This window comes from Trachurus japonicus, chromosome 8 (assembly GCF_045865225.1).
Source record: "Trachurus japonicus isolate A0001 chromosome 8, Traja_1.0".
In the NCBI taxonomy this organism is placed as follows: domain Eukaryota; kingdom Metazoa; phylum Chordata; class Actinopteri; order Carangiformes; family Carangidae; genus Trachurus; species Trachurus japonicus.
Genome location: NC_140914.1, coordinates 10,009,030 through 10,026,291, shown reverse-complemented (window position 1 = coordinate 10,026,291; position 17,262 = coordinate 10,009,030). Strand labels below are relative to the sequence as shown.

The following is a 17,262-nucleotide window of genomic DNA, read 5'->3' as shown; positions in this document are numbered from 1 at the left end:
TCTCATTGTTAAAACAACTGTATCCCACTCAGGCTTTGATGGCCTTTCTTTCCGTACCAGCTGCCTGCAATAATCCTCGAAAAGGAAGATAATCAATCCTCTTCAAATCCACTTTAAAAGGTTGTCTGCCTGTTTGTGTCCGGCCACTAATCACCACTCTCCACCAGAATAGAAGATGTAAGAGCCTCACTGAGTAAACACTGGGTTTATTCAGCTGAATTTCTGTATGAAGGTGAAAGAGGGCAGCGATAACCTGTAGCATCATGTCAACTCTGATAATCCCTTTTAATTTGTAAGACTTTGGTGGGAATGAGCTTTGAGATTTGTTCATTTGTTGAGATACAACAACATGAGAGGATATGAACAGAATTCACTTTGCAGAGTTTACATACAAATCATGTGTTGAACCAAAACAAATAAGATAAATGTGGAAAATACAGAGAAAAAATATATAAATTTTAGAGAAAATTTCTGTACTCTGCAAATAAAATTCATGTTAAAATCCATGCTTACTGATTGTCCGCTTATTGCACTGTAATTTCCTCTTGCTTCCACAAATATATTTCTACGGTGGCCTTTTCTAATAATCCAATTTCAATAAATGTGTCTGCTGCATCCTCATTTTCTACCTTCCGTTTTAATATAATCTTTAAATGTCTTTTACACATTGTATTGTGCCTTTTACATCTTTATGCCTCATAAGCAGTGACTTAAATTGCCTTGCTTTCCAAAGATGCTAGACAAATAAAATGATATTGTGTCTTGATAACATATCGTATAAAATAAAACTTGGGATTAAAATTATTTGCAGCTATTTCTCATTTATGACTCACGTATTTTCATGTTTTAATGTATTTTATACAAACAAACTAAAAACCTGTGTTAGCTTTGAACAGTCTCTACATGTGACATTCGGCCGTGTCAGGATCTATATATAACTGAGCTGCACCTTATGCTTGATCCAGGATGACCAGCAGCAGGTCTGTGTAACTCTACCGGTGCATGTCCATGTAGAGGAAGGAGGCTTCACACCAAGGACAATGGTGGGATATAAAAAGGGACAATGCAACTACTTAAGTTTGTTTTTGCCACATAATCAAGAAGGTGCCACAGAGCTAACTGCTGCCACTGTGCAGGATTATTATTCTCCTGTTTCAAATTTGAGTCCTGCAACTCATCACTGCAACAAGTGGGTGAGTACAGCTGGATTCTTGCTTCAATTTCAAACATTATCCACATATAAATTATGCTGAAGGTGTTTTCTACTTCGATTCAGGAGGACAAAATGAGCACAGATGGGGAAATGGCGATTTTCGGGCCGGCTGCCCAGTTCCTCCGCAAGTCTGAGAAGGAGAGGACGGAGGCCCAGGCTCGTCCGTTTGATGGCAAGACGGCGTGCTTCGTCAGTGACGACAAAGAGCTGTACGTCAAGGCCGAGATCCAGGACAGGGTGGACGGAAAAGCGACCATCAAAACCCTGGACGACAGAGTGGGTGGACTGATTGGACTGTTGTGTGTTTGTGTGTATATCCTGTGACCTTTGGGCTTAGTTTGAAATTGGTCTAACCTTTAATTTGTTGTCATTTCTGCCTCTGTTACACAGACTTTAACCGTCAGGGAGGATCAAGTGTTTCCCATGAACCCCCCGAAGTTTGATAAGATTGAGGACATGGTGATGATGACGCACCTCCACGAGCCCGCGGTGCTGTTTAACCTCAAGGAGCGCTACGCCGCATGGATGATCTATGTAAGTCAAATAAGAAAGAAGATGATAAAGCTGCTGCTGATCTGACACAGAGACAGTGTCAACACAGCTGGACGCTCATGTGCTGATTTACTGGACAGTGATTGAACTATTAACAGCTGAATGTTTGACATCTAGTCATTTATAAATGTCATGAGAATCGAGTCTTTTAGCTTTTGTAAATGCAGTAAAGCAGGTCGGGGTTTTTCATTATCAGTGTCAGATCTCTCAGACTCATCAGTCATTGATCATATGAAACAGCCTCTATGGCTTCTCTGCTCACCCCTAATAATGACTGTAGCTGTTTGCTTGGAGTGTTTTGGAGCTAAAGGTAATCTCAGTTATGAGTGTACTGCTGTCAGAGTGAGAAAGTAACTATGACACTTCTGGGAAATTAATTTTTGTCCTTGAAAATCTGACTAATTTTAGCATTGCTTTCTAGTACAGTGGCCATGATGATAACTAAATAAACTCCTGCATGACAGGTGTGTTTTGTGTGTGTGACCGTTGTGTTTAGTAAGATAGAGATTAACGTTGCCAGTTTTAATAGACAGACCAAATAAGGTAACACTTTATAGTAAGTACATATTATTAAGCATTAGTTAAGCATTAATGAATATTGAATTCTTCATTTATAACGCATGAATACTCATTAGTATGTAGTTTATAAATACAGTTAGTGCTTATCAATGATGAGTAAAACATATTCAACTCTGTGTTTATAAACTACATACTAATGACTATTCATGTGTTATAAATGATGAATTCAGTATTTAATGCTTAACTAATGCTTAATAGTGTGTACTTACCGTATTATAAAGTGTTACCGAAAATACTTGTTAATGTCATGTCTGCACCATAGCAGCAACTTTACATTAAACTGACACCTTTCACAATCGTTGTCTCTGTCTTGGCTAAATCTGAATATGATACAGACCAAGGGGGCAGTTGTCGGTCTGAGAAGTGAAGCTCACTTCCGCGTTCAAAAAACTGCAATCCCTTCGGCTGTCGCTGGGGGCTGGCTCCAGAAGGGAGCAACTCCAATTGAGCCCCATGTTAAAATAGCCGATTTTACAGCTTAAAAAAACATATTTACAGCCTGGTACATTTTATTTTTTTGGTCTCAACCGATAGTTTCTATCCCCGCACACACTCTGAGGGGGGTGAATTTTTTTAAAACTCTAACGTTTTACTATTATTAGGTTTAAAATTCTGGCCAATTAGGGCGCGGAAACGTTGAGTGACAGGTCCGGAGACCGCTGCTTCAAGGCCAGTGGGCGGGTTCTCTGCCGGCCAACCGCCGCACCTCTCCAAATATGGCAAGTAGAATCCAACATGGCGCAGCTCAAACCCCCGTAGTAGAGGCACAAAACAGACTCCCCCAAACCAATGGGTGACGTCACGGCCGCTACGTCCACTCTTTTTACAGTCTATGATACAGACTAAAAAAAATATTAATTTCTATGAGCAAAATGTGAGTAGTGAGGTTTTGTGCCAAAAATGAATCAGAAATAATAAAAGTAGAAATGAAAAATAATCCAACCTTAGCGTTCACTCACAGTGCAAGCAGTGTGTTCCTGACCTTAGTAAGTCAGAGTCACTCCAGAACAGGTTGGGTTTTTTTTTGCTTTCATATTATCATAACACTGATTTCTGCTGCCATCAGGTTTGAAACTAGAGAACAAAGAGAAAAGATGAAAATACAAAGCAGAGGGTGACTCACTTTGCTTGAGAGAAGACTGGTGTCATTACATCCACATCTCAGCCTGCTGAGAGGAGAACCATGGCAACGCTGCTTCTTCCAGTTGTCCTTAACCTTCAACAAACAAAAATACAAAAAAATGACATGATTATGCAGCAGACAGTGAATAACTGAGTGCTTGTGTGTCAATTGTATTGTTAATTCTTTGAATTTTATTGGTTTACTTATCTATTTGTTTCCTTTTTTACCACATTAAAGTAAACTGTTTCAGAAATGTTACTGTCATTTATTTTTAGTGTTGCTCACTGTGTTTCACTATATTCAAGTCTTTGCTTGTGTATTTATTGTGTTTTCCATGCAGACTTATTCTGGACTCTTCTGTGTGACCGTGAACCCGTACAAATGGCTGCCGGTCTACAACCCCGAGGTGGTCCAGGCCTACAGAGGGAAGAAGAGGATGGAGGTTCCTCCTCACATCTTCGCTCTGTCTGACAACGCCTACCAGTTCATGCTGACAGGTTCGTTTACAACCTGACGCCAACAAAACAAAGTCAGTTAAATCTTCCATCACTGTGTAACTGTCACCTTTCTGTCCCATCAGATCGTGAAAATCAGTCTATACTCATCACGTAAGTACAGCAGCGATTTTTTGAAACATCTCATTTCAGAATCAGACAATTAAAAAAAAAACTGAAATGTGCATTTTCTGGATTTTGCTCAGTGGAGAATCCGGTGCAGGAAAGACGGTCAACACCAAACGCGTGATTCAGTACTTTGCGACAATCGCAGTGTCTCCAGACAAGAAAAAGGAGGCCGCCAGTAAGATAAAGGTGAGTTCGTGCAGGTTTGTAGCAGCCAGGCGGTTGCAGCTGGTAGAGTCAGTCATCATCTGTCTGTGGGTGTGGGAAGCTGCTGGTGGGTGTCACATGTCCAGGTTTGTCTCCTATAGGGGACTCTGGAGGATCAAATCATCCAAGCCAACCCGCTGCTGGAGGCTTTTGGGAATGCCAAGACTGTGAGGAATGACAACTCCTCTCGCTTTGTGAGTGAGCCTGAGGGAATTCACTGTAATTTGATTAAACAGACAGGAACCGGTCCAATGCAGAGAGTAAGGATGCCACTTTCTTTGTTGTACAGGGTAAATTCATACGAATACACTTTGGCACAACCGGTAAACTGGCATCCGCAGATATTGAAACATGTAAGTTTATCCAAATGTATTTACAGAAATATTGCCTGAGATTGATGCTGTTGCTGCAAGATGAAGTTAATTTTGTCTTTTTCTTTTTTAAAGATCTGCTAGAGAAATCGAGAGTGACGTTTCAGTTATCGGCCGAGAGGAGTTATCACATCTTTTATCAGCTTACTTGCAACAAGAAGCCTGAACTTATTGGTAATATGAATCCTTTTTGCCTTGGCTTATTATCCTCTTTCTCACGCGTAGGATGCAGACGTTCCTAACCTGATTTCTTTCACTAAAGATATGCTCCTCATCACCACCAACCCCTTCGACTATGCCTTCATCAGCCAAGGGGAAATCAGTGTCAAAAGCATAAATGATGCAGAGGAGTTAATGGCCACAGATGTAAGTGAACTGAGAGAACAAAAACAGCTTGTTTTTGTCTTTTTCAGCAAATGACTTATTTCTTTTTTTAACGCAGGAAGCCTTTGATGTTTTGGGTTTCACTGCTGAGGAGAAGGCGTCCATCTATAAGCTCACAGGCGCAGTGATGCATTATGGGAACATGAAGTTCAAACAGAAGCAGCGGGAGGAGCAGGCGGAGCCCGACGGTACTGAGGGTGAGTTCATCAAAGATTATGTACAAATAACAACTTCTCCAACTTCAACAAGTTACAGGTAGTTTTTTTTTCAATCTTCAAATGGGACCCACTGGAGTGTTAACATAAATATCTCATCTGCACGACCTACTTTCCTACAACAGAAATTCAACCTGGGGCGATCGTTTACTAACATTTTAGATCTAAAAGAATTAATCTGATGATTTTATTTTTAATTGCTCCTGTTCTGCAGTAGTTCTGTCTTTCTGCCCTCCACAGCAGTGTATGGGAGTGGACGGATCTAAGGGTGTTTAGGCTAAGGTTACTTACTAGAAGGATGCAAATGGGTCAGGATCTTATGTGTAAATAAATAGGCTATTAGCATTTCAGCTCAATAGTTTCCATTTTCCATTAGTTTTACATTTTAAATCTGTTTATAATTTTTTATTAATTTTTCCTATGTAAATTAGCATTTCAGCTCAATAGCTTCCAGGTGATGTGATCAATTGACTCAAAATCAGTGTTGGGTCATGTACACTGGCTGTATGAAATAGCCAACTACCCTACGACCTCTTGTTTTTACATTTTAAATCTGTCCATAATTTTTTATTAATATTTATCTGTAAATATTAGCATTTTAGATGGTATCTCTGCTCCCACATTTTTATTTTGTAAACAGGAAGTGGGTACAGCTCCGTGCATTTACTGTAGTGTTGGAGTGGCTTGCTTCACTGCGGTGTGCCTCTGAGTATTCCTTTGTTGATAAAAAATAAAAATAAAAACAAACAGGAGTACTTTACCTGTAAACATACTGGGCGCAGCTTGACTTTGCTTTAACTTGACTCTGGCGCGCGGTTAACCCATGGGTTAACCTCGTGGCCATGACCCACACAGTACTGTCTCGGTTGCCATAGTTACTAATGGTCACGGTCGGATAAATTTGACATTGAAGAACGTGAAGAATACTTTTCGACGGTCTTTGTAGTTACCTTTGTTGAAGATTCATGGATAAAACTAGCAAATTAACCGCAAGATCCAACAAATAGTAGAAACAACGTGGAAACCCCACTCTGCTGTGTCGCCATTTTCTGTTGTTGTTTTTTTCACCTCCAGTTTCAAATCAACTTTATTGACACAAGTATAAAATAGGCTAATAGGTATCAACGTGAGTAGTTGCCTAGAAGGACTTTGATATTATTGACAAGAACAAATAAGAAAAATAATTGTTAGAATAAATATTTTTATAAAGTTCATGTGTTTTCACAGATTTTTTGTTTGTTTGTTTGTACCTACGAATATTGAGGAAATACTCTGGAAAATTTGGCTTTTTGCTAAAGGATTTGGACAGGCTTTTTTTTTTTTTTTTCTTAGCAAATTGATAACAAAATTGATGGCACTTTTGCTTCTGCTCTCAGATTTTGGTAATGTTTTACTACACCACCACACTTTGCTCTTTGCCTCTGTCATAATTAGGTTACTATTGCCAAAGATATTCTAAACCGTTTGATCACACTCATCATGGATGTAGCTTATGGACCCATTTTCTTAAGGCAGTTTCACAACTGAAGGAGTCAGACACAGCATTTGTTATATTTTTCTTGCCCTGCAGTAGCTGATAAAGCTGCATATCTGATGGGCCTGAACTCTGCCGACCTGCTGAAGAGCCTCTGTTATCCCAGAGTCAAGGTTGGAAACGAGTATGTTACTAAAGGACAAAATGTGCAGCAGGTAAGACTAGAAACTCTTTTATGTATCCTAGTGCTTTACAAAATGTCATATTTAACTGTACTTTGCAAACCTCCTTTCAGGTGTACAATGCCATCGGTGCCCTGGCGAAGTCCGTCTACGAGAAGATGTTTTTTTGGATGGTCATACGAATCAACCAGCAGCTGGACACAAAACAATCCCGACAACATTTCATTGGTGTTCTGGACATCGCCGGCTTTGAGATCTTTGATGTAGGTGTCTAATAACATCTTTAGCACCCTTAGGCTACATAATGTGTGTATATTATATTCATACCGGTATGATCTTTATGTTTTTTCTCTAGTACAACAGCATGGAGCAACTCTGCATTAATTTCACTAATGAGAAGCTGCAACAGTTTTTCAACCACCACATGTTTGTGCTGGAGCAAGAAGAATACAAGAAGGAAGGGATTGAGTGGGAGTTCATTGATTTTGGTATGGACCTTGCAGCCTGCATTGAGCTCATTGAAAAGGTACTGTATACTGTGGAATTTAACACACAATTGAGTCAAAATACGTTATATAATTGACAAAGATTGTTTTGTTTCCTAGCCAATGGGGATCTTTTCCATCCTTGAAGAGGAGTGCATGTTCCCCAAATCAACAGACACCTCATTCAAGAACAAACTGTACGACCAACACCTGGGGAAGAACAACTGCTTCTTGAAGCCCAAACCAGTCAAAGGCAAACCCGAGGCTCACTTCTCTCTGATGCACTACGCCGGCACCGTGGACTACAACATCACAGGCTGGCTGGAGAAGAACAAAGACCCGCTGAACGAGTCTGTGGTGCAGCTTTACCAGAAGTCATCGGTCAAAACACTGTCCATGTTCTACGCAAGTTTCTCTGGGACAGATGGTAACAAAGCTTAAATATTATCATTTACTTTTGGCTACATACTATCTTACTGAGGATCAAATCACATGATGGTTTAATGGCCTCCACCATTGCAGAAATGCAAAGTAATATGGGGAAATGATTGGTTTTGATTATGGTTGCATATAAATTATTGTACTTGAGCACTTGAAATGAGCATAATCAATCAAAGTTAACAAACCGTGATGCAGATGCAGCTGCCGGAGGAGCAAAGAAAGGATCCAAGAAGAAGGGAGCGTCTTTCCAAACTGTGTCAGCTCTGTTCAGGGTGAGACAAGAGTGAAATTACTAAAAACATAGTAGCCTATTTCATATTTTCTGAAACCATTTCATGTCATATTTATATTAGCCTTGAGTACTCAGTTCACCTGTGAATGTTCTTGCAGGAAAACCTTGGGAAGCTCATGACCAATCTGAGAACAACTCATCCTCACTTTGTGCGATGCTTGATACCAAATGAGTCAAAAACTCCAGGTAGTTTAGATAGATTAATCAATTTCTACATATCCAATATATCCTTAACATGAATAAACATGACCACTGTTCTCATCATAGGTGTGATGGAGAACCCCTTGGTTATCCACCAGCTTCGCTGTAACGGCGTGCTGGAGGGCATCCGGATCTGTAGGAAAGGCTTTCCAAGCAGAATCGCCTACGGGGATTTCAAACAGAGGTAAACAAAGCTTCATGTTTAAATATTTCATACTGTTCAGTCTCATACTCAATTTGGGCCTTTTTCTGCTACAGATACAGGATCCTTAATGCCAGCGCTGTTCCTGAGGGACAGTTTATAGACAACAAGAAAGCTGCGGAGAAACTGCTGGGCTCCATCGACATAGATCACACACAGTACAAGCTGGGACACACTAAGGTTTGCTTTTGTTAGAGCTCACTGGTTAGAAGGTAGAAATATCAGGAACAAATGAGCTGCACAGATTAATAATTACCTTTAATTGCAGGTGTTTTTTAAAGCTGGTCTGCTGGGAGCTTTGGAGGAGATGAGGGACGAGCGGTTAGCCCAGGTCGTGATGTCGACTCAGGCTCTGTGTCGTGGATACCTGGTCCGGCTGGAGTACCAGAAGATGATCGCCAGAAGGCAAAGATATACACTACCAGTGCCATGATTTAAACCTCACATTTCTCTGGTTTGAGAATTGCTAAATCCAGAACATAGTTTTAAAATAAAGAAATCTAAACATGTTAGACTTAAATTGTCATATTTAAATAGTAAAAATACTAATACTAGTACACTAATACACACATCACCCTTAAAAATCCACCAAGTGTAATACATCCTACACATCTAGAATAAAACCCAGAAATGATGGACAACAATATAACAGATCTTCAGATATCTGTAAAATAAATCCTATATATCAATGTACCAATATATTCTCGTATCCTAGCCAGTACTCACAATACTGACAAGATGTGTGTAAAATAGAGGTATAGCAGCTTAGTAAACTAACCTGAGTCCTCTTTTGTCAGGGAGTCGATCTACACGATTCAGTATAACTTCCGTTCTTTTATGAACGTGAAGCACTGGCCGTGGATGAAGCTGTATTTCAAGCTCAAACCTCTTCTGAAGAGCGCCGAGGCCGAGAAGGAGATGGCCCAAATGAAGGTGGACTTCACGAAGCTCAAAGAAGATCTGGCCAAGTCAGAATACCGCAGGAAGGAACTAGAAGAGAAAATGGTTTCCATCGTACAGGAGAAGAATGATCTTCTACTCCAAGTCCAAGCAGTAAGTCATCCCACAGACGGAGTTAGTGCAAGTTCACGTGGTCATACTTTGTGTTTAGCTTCAATTCAGATGTCTAAACTCAACACCAGGAGGCTGACAACCTGCTGGATGCAGAGGAGAGATGTGAGGGACTCATCAAGAGCAAGTTGCAGCTGGAGGCCAAACTGAAGGAGGTGATGGAGAGGCTGGAGGACGAGGAGGAGGTGAACGCTGAGCTGACCGCCAAGAAGAGGAAACTGGAGGACGAGTCCTCAGAGCTGAAGAGAGACATCGACGACTTAGAGCTCACCTTGGCCAAAGTGGAGAAGGAGAAACACGCTGTAGAAAACAAGGTAACAATACATACCTCATGTTGCCTAACGCTGCCGCATCAACATGTCGTACGAAGGTCACATCAGTTTTTTAATTATGGCTGTAGGTGAAAAACCTGACGGAGGAAATCATGACCCAAGACGAGAACATCGCCAAACTGTCCAAGGAGAAGAAAGCCCTGCAGGAGTCTCATCAGCAAACACTGGACGACCTGCAGTCAGAGGAGGACAAAACCAACGCTCTGACCAAAGCGAAGACCAAACTAGAACAACAGGTGGACGAGGTGAGTTATACAGTAAAGGCTCATAATGTCATTAGCTACAGTTAAAGATTCATGTGATGACCAGGTTTGTGTCTGTAGCTGGAGAGTTCACTGGAACAAGAGAAGAAGGTCCGGATGGATCTGGAGCGGGCCAGGAGGAAGCTGGAGGCCGATCTGAAACTGGCTCAGGAATCCATTATGGATCTGGAAAATGCAAAACAGCAGCTGGATGAGAAGCTGAAGAAGTAGGTGTAACTCTTAACAGTTTTATTTAATGATTTATGAGGACTTTCATCTATATGGTAGGTTTGCCGGATTTACAATGGTTGTTAGGTGCTAGATATTCAATATATTGTTAGCTAATTATGGACTTATTATGACTATTTCTTATGGATTTAAATGGATTTAGACTTAAGACTCCTAATGACAACATGGTTCACTTTCTTTGACAGGAAAGACTTTGAGTTGTCACAGCTGCAGTCAAAGATGGAGGATGAGCAAGCCCTTGGGACGCAGCTACAGAAGAAAATCAAAGAGCTGCAGGTGAAGAATATGTCACTGACTTGGGTTTTGGGATGAGTTAAATACATTTCAAGGATCTTATCGCTCTAATCTTGTATCTTCAGGCTCGAATCGAGGAGCTGGAGGAGGAAACGGAGTCCGAGCGCTCGGCTCGGGCCAGAGTGGAGAAGCAGAGGTCGGATCTGTCCAGGGAGCTGGAGGAGATCAGCGAGAGGCTGGAGGAGGCCGGAGGAGCCACGGCCGCTCAGGTTGAGATGAACAAGAAGCGGGAAGCCGAGTTCCTCAAACTGCGGCGTGACCTGGAGGAGTGCTCGCTGCAGCACGAGGCCACGTCTGCAGCCCTACGCAAGAAGCATGCGGACAGCGTGGCCGAGCTCGGGGAGCAGCTGGACAACATCCAGAGGGTCAGGCAGAAACTGGAGAAGGAGAAGAGCGAGCAAAGGCTGGAGATTGATGACTTATCCAGCAACATGGAAACCGTGGCTAAAGCAAAGGTTGGTTATTGTACTCACTGTTATTTTTAGTTAAGTTTTCCTCCATTTAAAGAGGCAATAAGTGATTGTTTTCTTTTTCCAATTTAAAGATTAATTTAGAGAAAATGTGCCGTTCGCTTGAAGATCAACTGAATGAGATGAAAACCAAAGAGGACGAACATCAGAGGCTCATGAACGATCTTTCAAGTCAGAGAGCTCGGCTGCAGACAGAAAATTGTGAGGAATATTTTATTAGATCCGAGCAACAAACAAACAAACACTCAGTAAAAGGCCTGGTCTAATGTTTCTCACACTTTTCCTCCAGTGGAAATGTCTCGCCAGCTTGAAGAAAAGGAATCGCTGATGTCCCAGCTAACTCGGGGGAAGCAAGCTTTTATTCAGCAGATTGAGGAGCTGAAAAGACTTCATGAAGAGGAGGTGAAGGTAAGGTACCTACCTCCACTTCTTAAATAATTGAGATTGTTTTGGTTAATCAGTCCTTTAGACTGTTGGGTCTTCTTATCATTTTTTTTCTTTTGGCTATATGTATTCTTTTGGCTGTAGCTACTTTTATTCACTTATTGTACATATCTCTCCCCACATGGGTTTTCGTGTGATTGATTTATCTTGTTATGATATTCATGTCATTGCATCCTGACCAGAGTATTAATGTTATCAATATATTAAAACTTTGTATATTTATTCCTTTTCTGTGCATTTTTTGGGGAGTTTGGTTTATACCTATTACCACTCCCTTCTTGCAGGGAGTGTTTGATAGACCTCCCAGAAACATGTGGATACACCCACTTTGGCAATTACTCACCTGTGCCTACTGTACTTAAAGGGATAGTTCAACATTTTGGCAAATTGGCCCATTGCCATAATCGCTATAGTCATAGCAGTAGGTTTGTTACCTTTAATTGTCGGTGCAAGCTGTTTTTAGAACGGAGGAGCGGAGCGTCAGGCTGCTCAGAGCTACGCTATGGAGGCTAATGGAATTTCTTGGTTTCCCTCATCAAACTCATCAAATACACAACCCAACAACTCCAAAAGGCTGTCGTGGACAAGTTGTGAGCTGCACATTCACCACGCTATGAGATAATAATGGAACGTTACGAGACGGAGCTGTTTTAGAGGTAAATTCATGCAAAACCACTGATGCGCGTTGCGTTCAGGGACAGTTTTTCAGCAAGCAGACTCTGTATTTACCTTGAAAACGGCTCCGTTTCGTAACGTTCCATTATTATCTCATAGCGTGGTGAATGTGCAGGTCACAACTTGTCCACGAAAGCATTTTGGAGTTTTGGGATTGTGTATTTGATGAGTTTGATGAGGGAAACCAAGAAATTCCATTAGCCTCCATAGCGTAGCTCTGAGCAGCCTGACGCTCCGCTCCTCCGTTCTAAAAATAGCTTACACCGACAAATAAAGGTAACGAACCTACTGCTATGACTATAGCGATTATGGCAATGGGCCAATTTGCCAAAATGTTGAACTACCCCTTTAAACTATGTCAACTTGCATTGTCAGCTGGTTGTTTAATTTCTGTTCAGGCTAAAAACGCCCTGGCTCACGGTTATCAATCAGCCCGACACGACTGTGAGCTGCTCCGAGAGCAGTACGAGGAGGAGCAGGAGGCCAAGGCTGAGCTGCACCGCTGCCTCTCCAAGGCCAACAGCGACGTGGCTCAGTGGAGAACCAAGTACGAGACCGACGCCATCCAACGCACCGAAGAGCTGGAGGAGGCAAAGTAGGAAGAATCTCTGCATTAGTTCAAAACACAATATGCCTCACAGGATCTTAGAATAAACCACCAATCTTTCCCACAGGAAGAAAATCGTTCTGCGTCTCCAGGACGCAGAAGAAGCTGTGGAGGCCGTCAACTCCAAGTGCTCCTCTCTCGAAAAGACAAAACAGCGTCTGCAGGGAGAGGTGGAGGACCTGATGATGGATGTCGAGAGGTCCAACGCTGCAGCTGCTGCCCTGGACAAGAAGCAGAGAAACTTTGATAAGGTTTAAAACTTTAGACTTAATGAGATGTTGTGTACAAGCTAGATGAGATACAATGAAAGTGTCATATCCAGAAAAGGATCATCAGACACTTTCCTTGAGCCTTGGCAGACATATAGGAGTGGTTACTATGTTAATTTTGTCCCCAAAAGAGAAAGTGTAAATTGTGGTAAATAATGTGACTTCTTTTGGGACTGATATAATAGTCAAGGAAACAATCTTTTTGCTTCACTTCATTAGAGGTGGAGAAGTATTTTCTGTTCTACACATATGTGTTTAACCAGACCTTAAGTTGTGTTTTTTTTAATTTTCATGTGTCAAATGGCATCCAATAGGTTCTGGCTGAGTGGAAACAGAAACATGAGGAAGGTCAGTCGGAGCTGGAGTCGGCTCTGAAGGAGGTGCGCTCTTTGGGCACAGAGAACTTCAAGATGAAGAATGCCTTTGAGGAGTGCCTGGAACAAGTGGAGACCCTTAAACGGGAAAATAAAAATCTGCAACGTAAATCAACACCCTAAGGATGTAGCCAGTGTTTTGGGTTATTTTTTTTTTTTAGCAGCAATTGGTAGAACATTATCACATCTGTTTGTGTTGCAGAGGAAATAGTGGATCTCACAGAACAGCTGGGAGAAACAGGTAAAACCATCCATGAGCTGGAGAAATCAAAGAAACAGGCCGAGCAGGAGAAGGTAGAGGCTCAGACTGCCCTGGAGGAAGCAGAGGTAGGAAGAAGACAATGCCTGAGTCATAAATATTTAAACATATTTAGCCATTTCTGTTCAACATGGCTGCATTACTGTTTTGTAATCAGGCCTCTGTGGAGCACGAGGAATCCAAGATCCTCCGAGTCCAGCTGGAGCTGAACCAGGTGAAGTCTGAGGTGGACAAGAAGGTGGCGGAGAGGGAGGAGGAGATGGAGCAGCTGAAGAGAAACAGCCAACGCATCATCGACACCATGCAGAGCAGCCTGGACGCCGAGGTCCGGAGCAGGAACGACGCTCTGAGGGTGAAGAAGAAGATGGAGGGCGACCTGAACGAGATGGAGATCCAGCTGAGCCACGCTAACAGGCAGGCGGCCGAGGCCCAGAAACAGCTGAGGAACATACAAGTTCAGCTCAAGGTACTGACCAGACGCAGATAAGACTGAGCAATGTTTCCTTTTTGAAGACATACAGTAGAAAGACACTGTGTTTATCTGACCACGCAGGAAGTTCAGATTCAACTGGACGATGTCTTGAGAAGCAGCGATGACATGAAAGAGCAGGTGGCCATGTCTGAGCGCCGGAGCAACCTGGTGCAGGCCGAGATGGAGGAACTCAGGGCGAATCTGGAGCAAACCGAGAGGAGCCGCAAGCTCGCAGAGCAGGAGCTGCTGGACGCCAGCGAGAGAGTCCAGCTGCTTCACTCACAGGTTCACATCCACCTTCACTTTCATTTACTGTGCTTGCATCTTTGGGCTTTAAGGGAACAGGAACCTTTTGGAGAAATTCAGTATGGCCCCCCAAAAGTCTCTGCATCAGGGTAGGACTCCCTGCCTGAAGGTTCAGTGGTGCTGTAGTACATGTTTGAAACCTGCAACAATTAGGATGGAAAAACCCAAAGAGATGTCAGGGCACATGGACAAGCAACATAGTGCAGGCTTTCCTCTCCATTTTTGTGCAAGAATGAGAAAGAAAAGTGTAGATCACCTCTTTTAGGTAACCCTTTAATTTACAGGCTGTTAATTACGTGATAATGTCAAGAAATAGCCAAGAAATAACAATTCATTGCATAGTCATGCCAAGAAATAGCCTTGAAATAACGGTCAATTTCATAGTAATGTCATGTTATTTATAAAGGCAAAAGATTACACATGGTTTTCATGCTTTGAATTTTTTTGGGAAAGGCCAGAATTTTTCTCCATGCACCAAGTCCTTGCAATTGACTGATATTTCTGGGCTATTTCTACGCAATCAATCGTTATTTTTCGGCTATATTTCTATGAGATATTATGAGTTATTTCCAGGCTATTTCTTGGCATTACTATGCAATTAATTGTTTTTTTTGGCTATTTCTTGACATTATCATGTAATGAGCAGCCTGTAAATTAAAGTTTATAGGCTGCTAATTATGCCTGTCTCCTGCCTCCAACTAATTTCACCATATATTAATCTATAATACAGTATCAGGGCATCTGATCTAATCATCATACAGGAATCATTATATTTTCTTGGTCTAATGTGAAATGAAATGAACTCTGGCAGAACACCAGCCTGCTCAACAGTCGGAAGAAGCTGGAGGCCGATCTGTCTCAGATTCAGGTTGAGGTGGACGACAGTCTCCAAGCGGCCAGGAACGCTGAGGAGAAAGCCAAGAAGGCCATCACTGATGTAAGAGCTCTATTTTAATCTATCTCAATTTGACAAAAGCAGGAGCTTTAAACCGACCGTCCAACTCCATGTTTTCCAGGCGGCCATGATGGCGGAGGAGTTGAAGAAGGAGCAGGACACCAGCGCTCACCTGGAGAGGATGAAGAAGAACCTGGAGGTGACGGTGAAGGACCTGCAGCAGCGTCTGGATGAGGCAGAGAGCCTGGCCATGAAGGGAGGGAAGAAGCAACTCCAAAAACTGGAAGCAAGGGTGACGTATCCGACTTTAATCATTAAAAGCTGTTTGTGGTTTTGGGGAAATTGTTCTAATATTTGTTATACAGCAAAACTGAGAATGCTTTAATTGTTTATTTATACAATTAATTAAAGAAATGTTGTCAATTCCTTTGCAGGTGCGGGAACTTGAGAACGAGCTTGAAGCGGAGCAGAGACAGGGGTCGGATGCTGTGAAGGGAGTTCGCAAACTGGAGCGCAAGATCAAGGAGCTCACCTACCAGGTAAACTTGTACCTGTTTATATAAAAGCGTTGTGATGCTTCAGGAGTGAGTCGGATGTACTGTAAAGTGTTTGTCTTGTTACCAAACGTCAGTCGGATGAGGAAAAGAAAAACATGGCGAGGCTGCAGGAGCTGGTGGACAAACTCCAACTGAAGGTCAAAGCCTACAAGAGGCAGGCTGAAGAAGCTGTGAGTTTTTCTTTTTTTTCTGAATCACTGTTTACTACAAGATTTGGATACTGAATATATATATTTTTTTTATGAATCACTCATTTGGCATCCAACAGGAAGAGCTGGCCAACACTCATCTCACTAAGCTGAGGAAGGTGCAGCACGAGCTGGAGGAGGCTGAAGAGCGCGCCGACATCGCCGAGTCCCAGATCAATAAGATGAAAGTCAAGAGTCGTGACATGGGCAAGGTGAGTCAGTCAGCTTCTGGGGAAAAGACTCCCACCACATAAATATTCATAACAACACTGACTTTTAATGTCTCTCTCATTTTCTCATCTTCATCAGGCCAAAGACAGCAGGGAGTAGTTTGACTGGCTGCCATTAGGAGGATTAGAAGTCTGCTGTGTCTCTGAAGCTAGTACGCAACATACTCTTAATCAATATTTATTATATTATTATGTCATTAAAAGCCACTATGTGTATAATTTATTTTGTATCATGGCGTCTTTTGAATTATTCAGAGGTAAAGCTATCCAGGTGAATCATGTCTGCACCACAGTGTTACTTTGTACCAGTGGAGGGCGCCAAAGCAGGAAAATGTCAAATTCTACACAGAGTGTCTTTGAATACAAAATAGTGCACAATGATGACAAACACCTAGAATGTATGCATTGATTGCATTATATTATTTTGTGGTAGTGGATGTATGTTGCTTTAATCGCAATAAAATATTAAATAAAAGCCTGAGGTGTGATATATTTTATTGTTGAGATGTATCACCAAGTATGATTAGTAGTATTCTTGCTGTTGTAGCACATGGCAGTGTAATGCAGATATTTCCCAGATACCATGATAAGCGCAAGAAAACACACAACAATTTGATTATTAATTGCTACAACAAACACTACTCACCAACAGTGACACAATGAACCCACAAACTTGCCAACCCTCGTTAAATACAGAAGGGGAGAAAGACTCAAAATCAGTCCAGATGTCTTGAACAACAGACAGTTGTTATTTTTATTCTTAGGTATGTTATCGTTGATATCACAG

At 41.9% G+C, this 17,262-nt stretch overlaps 1 protein-coding gene across 1 annotated transcript; it reads left to right on the top strand.

Moving 5' to 3' along the window:
* The first annotated feature begins 1,186 nt into the window (after positions 1–1,186).
* Positions 1,187–16,588, top strand: LOC146982617 (myosin-3-like). The gene is made up of 38 exons (XM_085783667.1): positions 1,187–1,489; positions 1,604–1,747; positions 3,808–3,964; positions 4,048–4,075; positions 4,168–4,276; positions 4,396–4,488; positions 4,584–4,647; positions 4,741–4,839; positions 4,928–5,031; positions 5,108–5,246; positions 6,835–6,953; positions 7,034–7,183; positions 7,276–7,446; positions 7,526–7,832; positions 8,042–8,118; positions 8,237–8,324; positions 8,406–8,523; positions 8,598–8,721; positions 8,810–8,946; positions 9,339–9,594; positions 9,684–9,926; positions 10,013–10,189; positions 10,268–10,413; positions 10,621–10,711; positions 10,795–11,184; positions 11,274–11,400; positions 11,489–11,607; positions 12,717–12,913; positions 12,993–13,176; positions 13,509–13,674; positions 13,771–13,895; positions 13,985–14,293; positions 14,381–14,584; positions 15,417–15,542; positions 15,622–15,792; positions 15,935–16,039; positions 16,132–16,227; positions 16,326–16,588. Exons 1-38 carry the CDS (start codon positions 1,247–1,249, stop codon positions 16,497–16,499), a joined length of 5,877 nt encoding a protein of 1,958 aa, XP_085639793.1. The 5' UTR covers positions 1,187–1,246; the 3' UTR covers positions 16,500–16,588.
* Positions 16,589–17,262: the final 674 nt, after the last annotated feature.

What these genes read in the sequence shown, in the direction of transcription:
- LOC146982617 (XM_085783667.1), top strand. Translation starts at nt 1,247, where the DNA reads ATGCTGAAGGTGTTTTCTACTTCGATTCAGGAGGACAAAATGAGCACA. An exon ending in TCAAAACCCTGGACGACAGA is followed by an intron (nt 1,490 to 1,603) that starts GTGGGTGGACTG and finishes TCTGTTACACAG; the next exon opens with ACTTTAACCGTCAGGGAGGA. An exon ending in AATCAGTCTATACTCATCAC is followed by an intron (nt 4,076 to 4,167) that starts GTAAGTACAGCA and finishes GATTTTGCTCAG; the next exon opens with TGGAGAATCCGGTGCAGGAA.